The 9,239-nt window shown below is 44.5% G+C and overlaps 2 protein-coding genes across 2 annotated transcripts; one reads left to right on the top strand and one right to left on the bottom strand.

The window, feature by feature from the left end:
- The first annotated feature begins 265 nt into the window (after positions 1 to 265).
- Positions 266 to 4,512, top strand: epor (erythropoietin receptor). Its single transcript, XM_008299193.1, has 8 exons — positions 266 to 484; positions 587 to 722; positions 902 to 1,068; positions 2,032 to 2,183; positions 2,282 to 2,438; positions 2,520 to 2,607; positions 2,698 to 2,785; positions 2,894 to 4,512. The coding sequence occupies exons 1-8, from the start codon at positions 382 to 384 to the stop codon at positions 3,626 to 3,628; spliced, it is 1,626 nt and encodes a 541-aa protein (XP_008297415.1). The 5' UTR covers positions 266 to 381; the 3' UTR covers positions 3,629 to 4,512.
- Positions 4,513 to 5,204: 692 nt separating this feature from the next.
- On the bottom strand, positions 5,205 to 8,955 carry swsap1 (SWIM-type zinc finger 7 associated protein 1). The gene is made up of 2 exons (XM_008299192.1): positions 8,617 to 8,955; positions 5,205 to 7,162 (listed from the first exon to the last, which is right to left on the bottom strand). The coding sequence occupies exons 1-2, from the start codon at positions 8,884 to 8,886 to the stop codon at positions 6,587 to 6,589; spliced, it is 846 nt and encodes a 281-aa protein (XP_008297414.1). The 5' UTR covers positions 8,887 to 8,955; the 3' UTR covers positions 5,205 to 6,586.
- Positions 8,956 to 9,239: the final 284 nt, after the last annotated feature.

Below are 9,239 nucleotides of genomic sequence, written 5' to 3'. Positions count from 1 at the left end.
GCATCATGTGCGCGCTTTTACGCACGTCCAAATGGCTCACTTTCTCAGCCACCGTAAACAAGCCGTAAATATCAATGACCTCGTGATCCTCCACACATCACCAAGCGAGTAAAAAAAAAGTTCTGTAGGACGTTGTTGCCCCACCTCTTCGTCGCTCACTTGGGGACAAAGTAAACAGCTCGACCTTACGCACACCTTATCGCTCCTGAGCAGGCGCTTACCCGCGGTTGCGCCATCCACGCCGGGCTATCTAAAAAACCAAAAACAAGCTTTACCCCCCAGAAAGAGCTGCGGCGGACGCGTTAGTGGCAGGTTGTTCTCCAGGGATGCAGGTGGACATCAGAGGCCCCGAGTCTTTCTGTTCACGGACACGACAGAAGGATGACATGTGATCACCTGAGCCGACTGTTGGCACTGCTTGTGATATTCTGCGCCGCGCAAACAGCTTCCATGGTCCAAGGCGCGCGAGATTTCGAAAAGAAAGGTAGGATGCTCCTTTCCTGGGCACTTTGCAGTATTTGACTGTTTCTTCCAGTTTGGCTGAATGCTTTAGAGTGGTCATGATGTCCACGTTCCCCCTCCTCAGCCTCCAAGCTGCTGCAAGAGGAGCCAGAAAACCCCAAGTGCTTTGCTGGAGGCAGGAAGGACTTCACGTGTTTCTGGGAGGAAGATGAGGAGAGAGCCGGTTCTTTGGATCAGTACTCCTTCACCTACAACTACCAGTGAGTCACATTCATCAGTAGACAGGATGGGTGGAGAACTACTTTAAGGCTTGAAGCACTTTTTTCCCAGAATTTTTTAGGTGCCTAATGTTAAAAAATAGACAAACTAGTGTGTAGATGGAATAAGAACAGCAACGTCCTGCACCCTCAGTGTTTCTGTCCTCGTCTGTCCCAAGCAGGAATGAAAACAGCAGCAGGTGTCCGCTCAGGATCGTCCCTGCAGCAGGCGGGAAGAGGCTCTTCGTCTGCCACCTGAACCGAACCCAGATGTTCGTCCAGATGGACATCCAAGTTCATCGGGAGGAAATGCTGATCCACAACCGCAGCCTTTTCATCGAGCTTGTCTGTAAGTGATCCGGCTGCAAACTGCCTTCAGTGTATTTTAGGTCCTGAATTACATTTCTGTTCACTGCATCTAGATTTCCAATTTGTTCTTACGTTAATTAGACGACTCTGGTCCACATCAGAAGCATCACAGCGTCTTTCAGCTCTTTGTTTTGGTTTTACGGTTTATAAGTTTGATGTTTCAGGGTTGTTTTCGGCCTCAGCAGCAAACTGTTTTAATGTTTAAAAAACAGCTTTATGCAACTTGTCCAACTCTGACCAGCATGCAGTCAGTTGTCAGGAGTTTGTGGAAAGCAAAACAAAGCAAAAGGAGCTTTAATACACAATTTACATTCATCAAATAGACACAACTCCAGTGAACACTAATGGTGCTGTGCATTAAAGCTGCAAAGATTTCTTGATTCGTTGTCAAGTGTTAAATTAGCTGCCAACTATTTTGATAATCAATTAATCTGTTTTAAGTAGCTTTCAAAGAAAAAAACATCTAAATTCTCTGATTCCAGCTATTTCAATGTAAATATTTTCAGGCTTCTTCCCTCCACTGTGACAGTTGTTATGGCCCCTCCCCCCTCAACTGAACTTCTTTGGGTTGTGGACAAACAAGATATATGTTGGCATCCAGCACTGACAGACGTGTGTCATCCTTTTCTGACATTTTATAGACAAAAACATTAATCAATTCTTTGAGAAATGCATTGACAACGGGAATAATTGTTAGTTCCAGCCGTAATGTGTTTCTACTAAAGTTGCGAAAAAGTTTGCTATATGAATTTTTCGGTTTGTTTCTGCAGCCCCAAACATGCAACAGATTCACTTGTCGTAGGCTGGAATAATGCTAGAATCAATCGGGTATCTCCACAGTTGTAGGAGCAGGTTACCACAGTTTAAAAGACTCTTTGTAGGGGCAACAAGTTTCCCTCCAAATCCTCCCTAACCGTCACCCCTTCATCTGTCTGTACGGCAGTTCTTCTGGATCCTCCTGGAAATGTGACGGTGAGCAGCACCGGTCAGCAGGGCCAGCTGAGTGTCGGCTGGGTGCCTCCTCCGCTGAAGTACATGGAGGACAGCATGATGTACGAGGTCATCTACGCTCCCGTGGACCGCCACGTTGGGCAGGTATGGGGTTATTTAAGTACCGATAAAGGTTGAGTAGAAGGTTGGTCTGGTAGGGCGACACATGGACTTGCACTGATGAGTTAAGGGCTGTTTTGCAGGTGGAGGTGGCACGAGCCTCCTCAGAACTGATCCTGAGAGGTCTGCAGTCGGGTACAAAGTACAAGGTGCAGGTCCGGGTGAAGCTGGACGGGATGAGCTACAACGGGTACTGGAGCGCCTGGAGTGACCCGGTGTTCATGGAGACCCTGCCGTCAGGTAGAAAATGAGCCACATGTTTCCAGCAGCATGGAAATCTCTTCGTAAGCGTGTTAACACTAAACTGTCTGCGTCCTCCAGAACTTGACCCGCTCATCATGTCCCTGACCCTCATCATCTCCTTCATCTTCATTCTGCTGTGCCTTACTATGCTCCTGTCTCATCACAGGTCAGCGGCTTGTTTTTTGAGCCACCGAACAATGTTGTACTACTAGAAGGAAATCCAGAACGACATTTTCAGCTTCTGTTCCCATTTCAGGTTTCTCATTAAGAAGATTTGGCCGACTATTCCAACTCCTGACAGCAAATTCCAAGGGCTTTTTACCGTTTATGGTGGGGACTTTCGGGTAAGAACCTCCTCTGTGGGGCTTTAGTTGAGCACATGGCAGCTTTAAATGCTAACACAACCGTGCTAACGACAAAGCTTTCATAACCTTCCCTCGTGTTTCTTACAGGAGTGGTTGGGGCAGACCAATGGAGGCTTGTGGTTGACTCCAGCTCTAATCTACTCAGAAGAATGCCCCTCTCCTCTGGAGGTCCTCTCAGAACTCAGCCTTTGTCCCTCAATGGCCTCCCCTCCTCTGCCACCCAAGGCCTCCAGAGCTTTGAGCGCTGTGAGAAAGGAGGACGTGAAGACAGAGTTAGATGAGAGAGAGCCGTTGGAAAGGGGCGACTCAGCTCCGACAGATGGGTGGAGACCCACGCCACATGACCACTGGCTGATGGAGCGCTTACGGGCGCACCACCAGCACCAGGTCCCCCGCTCCCAGTTGTCCCTGCTGGAGTCTCAGGACGCCTACGTCACCCTCAGCACCAACAACCAGGGTGAAGACGGCCTCCTGGATGACACCTTCGAGGAAGCCGTACCCCTCGAGGTGCTGTTTGCGTCCAGAAAGACGGTGTTGTGCGAGTCTCACTCTGACCTGGGCTCCGTGCAGCAGAGCTCCGGCTCGGGTCGCCTTTCGTCACAGTCCAGCTTTGAGTACCCAAACCAGGCCTGGACGGCAAAAGGCCCTTTGTACACCTACATGGCGGTGGCAGACTCTGGGGTCTCTATGGATTACAGCCCCATGAGCAGAGCCGACGACATCGGGAAGGTGGTTATCTACGCCAACGAGTACAAGAATGAGATCCCAGCTCACAGAAGACCTTTCCTGTCGAGGCAGTACCCTGTCCACGATGAGGGCTGAGCTGGACGGGCTGTAGATGGACTGACTCTAAAAGCAGGCTCCGTGAAGGCTATCTGGATATTCACCCAAGGCGGCGTAGGCCTTCATCAACTGTTAAGAAAGGAGCCAAGGAGCTGACAGGTACCAAAGTGAAAGCTAAAGGATCCACTGGATGTATCTGATCTGTACAGGACACTACCACGACACCGAAATGGCAGCTGGGATTTACACCAAATACTGCAAAGGTTTGCATGCCGATGCGTTGATATCGTACCTTGCAAACCCCATCAGGAATTTACAATACAAGTTGTGTTTCCACAGTGATGTATTCATATTTGATCGAAGTGTATTTTAAGTTTAAATGACAGAATGGCTACGAGGTCAGACACCCTGAAATGAAGACTGTTAACAAAAACGCTCTGTTGCTGTTCCTCTAGTTTGTGGCTGGTGATATTTTAGATTTTTGTTATTGTCAACAAATCTCATTCAACCAACAAACCAACAATGATTTGATCTTTTTAAGCACCAGTGTATCCAAAGCCTGCTGTGGTCGAGGAATCTTCTGTTTAAAAAATAATAATAATAAAAATTTGCAATACTAGAGTGTAAAAGTCCTGCATTCAAGCCCTTACTTAAATGCGAAATTGCTAAAAATATACTTTAACAGATCAGAAATATACATGAAAGTCTGTATGGCCCATTTCAGAATAATATAACATATCGCTGGATTATAACTGTTGATGCAATAATGTGTTTATCTTCTGTGTGACTCATTGTAATTACTGTACATACTTCTGAGTAGCTTAATCTATATTAACAAGAACATTTTATTAGTTGATTTGTCTTTCAAGTTAATAATATGAATCACCAAAGTAGTGTAAGTTGTCAAATAAATGTTGTATGGTGAAAAAAGCAAAATACAGAAGAGAAGAAGTAGAAAGTAGCAGCAAATAGAAATACTCAAGTACAGTACTTCAGTAAATGTACTGAGTTACATTCCACCGCTGAGAGTAGTCGATTCGTAGCTTCTTCCTCGGTGGCATACGCTTCTATTTTTGTCCGACAAGAATAAAAGCATACAGCTCTGCTAGCAGTATTGATGTAGCTACGTTAGCATGCTAACATGCTAGATGTCGGTGAAGATTCTCAGTCCTCCAGGTCGTGGTTATTCTGGTAGATTAATCATAGCAACTGGACTTGCTTGAGTTCCTTGAAGACGTTCCACCTCTCATCCAAGAAGCTTCATCAGTTCTGACTGACTAGTTGGTAGTTATTCCTTGGTGGCATACGCTTATGGGTGGCTCCTTAAGGATACAAGTCCTAAAGGATGGCTCTTTAAGGGTATAAGTATCTGGAACTCCAAACTAGTCAGTCAGAACTGATGAAGCCTCTTGCATGAGAGCTGAAACGTCTTCAAGGAACTCAAGCAAGTCCAGTTGCTACGATTAATCCACAAGTATATGTACACTAACACTTGGTTATTGGCGCTAAACCCAAGTTACAGCTGATCTAATGAGGATGTCATCAGTTTGAAGGTATCTGGTCGTACAGCTACAGTACTAAACAAGTCAAAAATTTAACTGATTTTGCTTCAAAAAGTTCTTTTGAGATTCTTTAGTCTGGATCAAAGTGATGCATTTTCAGTCGAGCACCAAATCTGTATCAATTTGCAACAAAAAATAGACCCCAGCAAACGTACTACTGACTTATGTTTTAATAATATTCACTAAAAACTACAGTGCTTCATGTCTTTTAAAAAAAATCAACTATATATTTGACACTCCTTTGTCAACAACATCAGTGGGCTTATGGTTGAAAGTCTTCATAGTCAGAAGAACTAACTGTTGGTTGTTTGTGTTCTCATTGGATTTGTTGATGATAACAACTATTACCATTTAAAACACTCTCAAATTTCACTTCCCCTCCGTAGTCATTACATCAGTGTCATATCCAAATCTGAAACTCACTGTATTTGTATATATAAAGTCTTGTTTTTTAATGTTTAATCATAGACCAGTAAGCTGTCGTCATTTCCCAAACACACAATTCTGGGGTGGATCAAATAACGACTACTGTAGGCGCTGCAGGATAGTTTGAAGGTAATATTTGTTCTCTGGTGACTCTAGTTTTTTAACATCTACAGAGCACGATTCAACGCATTTAAATTCATGAACTCAACGAATTTCCGTACCTTTTTTATGCTTGTTTGCTTTGAGGGAAAAATATCTTGTAAATAAATTGGTACTGAAAGTATGTAAGTACATTTGTAAAGATTGTTCATTTCTGTTTTTGATAGAAAAAGTTGTAATATAGTGTGACAAAGCAGGGAGACAAAGGTTTATCACTCGACACTGACAACCAACTGGCTGTCTTGTATTTTTCTTTTTCACAATAGCTTTTTTTTTTCTTACTAAGAAATATATATTTTAAGATAAAGTCTGATATTGTGTCTTTCCTCATACTTAAATACAGAAAAAATATAGACTTAAAAATAGAGTAAAATGTCTTTTCATGTCTTTTGTTTGCAGAAAACTTATCTTTGTTATCTGGACATTTGTAAATTACTTTAACTGTGATATCAGCCACTGAACTCTAATGTTTCACATATGATGTTTAAGGGAATAAAACATAAATATAATATACAAAATATGTTTATTTTAATGCACAGTGTATTTCTCAGGCTTTTTGTTTACTTGTTTTCCCTTTGAGGGCGGACACAAGGAGACGTTGTTGTGTGTTAAATGGTCCTGAGTCAGAAATGTTGAGTTTAGGACAATCAGATTTCTTAGTGTCAGTCGATTCATGGGTTTGACAAACCTTTAAACTGACATCTGAGAGGCTGAAGAGCAGATTACAGTCTTCTGTATCACAAAGAAAGCAATAAGAATCTGTAAAAGTTTGGTTTTATCTCACAGTTTTGCAACACAGGAGTCCTGGCTGCTTTCCTTCATCGCCTTCTGTTAAAGTCTTTGAGGCAACTTAAACCAACTTAAACTCCATCAAACCATCAGGAAAAACGAAGAGCTGCCACTCCTGGGCTACACCCGGCTTGTCCTCACTGTCTTTGGCGAACGAGGCCTCTGCCATTCCTCTCCCGGAAAGATAAATGTGCCACACCTCCTGCACTCCAGCTGCCGTGGCTTCGTAGCCTTCGTCTCGGTCCAGAGTGCAGCGTACCTGGAAGTAGCGGTCGAGGACGCTGAGGATGGGATCCGCGCCAGACGGATCCCTGCTGGCCCGCCCAGTGTCCGCTTCTGACAGAAAAGAGGCGATGAGGCGGCAGGGGCCCGAGCTCGACCCTCGTTGCTCCAGGACTTGCGTGAGAAAGGCAGCAGTGTCGCACAGCAGCGCCGACAGGTGTGCAGCACTGGACAGCTCTGCTGGGTGAGACCCACTGTGGCTGCTGCTGCTGCCTCCAGCGCCGCACAGGAAGCCCTCCAGTCGGTCCACTATGATGAGAGACGGGGGTGTGGGAGGCATGTTGGTGGACTCATGAAGACTGGCCACCTGCTGGAGGAGCTCGTCCAGTGTCCGGGGGTAGGAGAACTTGATTTTCTTGGAGAAGAAAAAAGCAAATGAGAGAAAAAAGCCGAGTGAGTCAAGGCAGCTGCTCATCACGTCACTGGAGCTCAGTGAAGGAACCACAAAGGACACACTTATTATCCAATAGAACGGTTAAATACAGAGGTGGTGCGTTTTTATATCAGAGAAGTTGATACCAGATTGGAAAATTTACAAAAACAGCTGATTAGATTAGCAGCTGATATATCTTGAACTGTTTTGACACACCCACAGAAGCTTTATGAACGATTCAACTACAGCTGCTGCTGAACTGTTTTCTGTTTAATGTGATTTCATCGGACACACTGTGATTAAAAACTCTGACATGGTATCATATTAATTCACCAACTAGCCCAAGAATCAGTTAGTCAACTGCCAGAAAATAAATTCAAGTCAAGTCAGTGTTACTTATGTACCACTTCTCTGTGCTGTCTGTCAGAGCAGCTTTTTCCAGCCACTGGTAAGTTTTCTTGATATCAGCCACGTCTTCTATCTGTTGGTGGTACATGCAGCCATGCAGGAGCTTTTCCTTCTTCCTCCTCTTCATTATTCTGCTGCCTGAGGTATTGACGTAGCAGGTCATCACAGGTGACCATCTTCCTGATGTATCCCTGGATCTTTTTTCATCCTGGATCTGACGCTCATTGGTCCTCGGCCTCCCTCCTCCTGCTTTGTGTCCAGTCTCAGGAGGCTGGACTTGGAGGTGAAACCCTCCATGCATTGTGAGGAGCTCTCCAAGCATTCCAGCTGTTCCATGAATGTCTTGCTCCAGTAGCCCAACCAGGCTGCCCTGATTGCCCAAACACCTGATGTGGACGCTGTTAACCCAGGAGACATCTGGGCCGGTATTCCACTCATATCTGAGGTAGACTTGATGAGCATTAAGGATCTTCCCTAAGGGCCCACACTGGACTTGTCAGGCCCCCTGGACGATATCCAAACCGCACCAGACCAGACGTATATTGGCCTTGCTGTTGTTAATTTACCTTCTGGGTTACTGGCTTTAGTTTTGTCTCGTAAACAACTTGAGAGAAAAAAAGAGCGATATGTCTTGTTATAGTTGTGAATGTTGATAATCTTAATAATCATTAATGAAGGAGAATAAACCATCTATTCTACAGTTACATGTGAATAAAGAATGAATTAATTTCTCATTATTATTATTATGTTTTCTTATATCCTGGCTACCAAATGATTAAAAAAAGCCAATTATTTTTTGAACTATAACTCATGTATGCAATTGTAAATGTGTCTGAATAGTTAATAAAACAACACGACAACCTTCAGCTATAAACTGTTGGAATGGGACAGAATATTTCACAAAATTATGTTTTCAAAAGTGCTTCAACTTCTCAGCTGTATGAAGCATCAGTAACATGTTAATTCGCAGCTAATTCGATGTTTTTCATTAGTTTCAGCTTTAAAGCGACTGATAACGAGACCTGTACCTTCAGGCTCTCTGGACTCAGGTTGGGGAAACATCTCTGCAGAGACACCGGGAGACTCTGGATCTGCGTCTGCGTGAAGAACATCACTCTCATGCCGAGCTCCGAGGCCGCTGTCACGGCCGCCAGCAGCAGCACGGAGCGGCTGAGGCTCCGGTCCCCGAGCAGGAGGCTGCTGCCGGCGGCCGGAGGCGGAGGACTGACCGGCGGCTGCTTCCTGAGACCCGTTTGAGACATAAAAGTCCTAAAAACCATGTTTAAAACGTCCGCCATGGCTCATACTAAGATGCTGCACACTTCTCTAATAAAGTTGTTCGAGCTCGAGCTTCCCGCGTTTGTTTACATTTTGTACACTGGTGCTCCTGCTGCTGCGGTCCGGGTGGAAAACATAAAGCGGAAGGTTCCGCTGCGAGGGCAATTCTCGAAAAATTGTAAACTTTTTTAAACAGATTTTTAAATATTTTTCTGTGTCTTCATCATCGCGGATCATGTGTGAAATTAGGCAATAACGGATGTATGATTAATTTACGAGGGCAATTCATCACTAATTCAGTAAGTAAAACAAAACAGAAGAACAAACGTAACACTCCGTAGCACTGAAAGCATGTAACAGCTGTGACTTTTAC

Source organism: Stegastes partitus, unplaced genomic scaffold (genome assembly GCF_000690725.1).
Source record: "Stegastes partitus isolate 25-593 unplaced genomic scaffold, Stegastes_partitus-1.0.2 Scaffold1390, whole genome shotgun sequence".
NCBI classification, from domain to species: domain Eukaryota; kingdom Metazoa; phylum Chordata; class Actinopteri; family Pomacentridae; genus Stegastes; species Stegastes partitus.
The sequence above is the reverse complement of the archived record's forward strand: the minus strand, read 5'-3'. Positions and strand labels throughout refer to the sequence as shown.

Excerpts from the sequence above, each read along its gene's own strand:
- epor (XM_008299193.1), top strand. The coding sequence starts at position 382 with ATGACATGTGATCACCTGAGCCGACTGTTGGCACTGCTTGTGATATTC. Across the intron at positions 723-901 it reads TCCTTCACCTACAACTACCA|GAATGAAAACAGCAGCAGGT; the intron begins GTGAGTCACATT and ends TGTCCCAAGCAG. Across the intron at positions 2,184-2,281 it reads TGGACCGCCACGTTGGGCAG|GTGGAGGTGGCACGAGCCTC; the intron begins GTATGGGGTTAT and ends GCTGTTTTGCAG.
- swsap1 (XM_008299192.1), bottom strand. The coding sequence starts at position 8,886 with ATGGCGGACGTTTTAAACATGGTTTTTAGGACTTTTATGTCTCAAACG. Across the intron at positions 7,163-8,616 it reads TGAGTCCAGAGAGCCTGAAG|AAAATCAAGTTCTCCTACCC; the intron begins GTACAGGTCTCG and ends TTCTTCTCCAAG.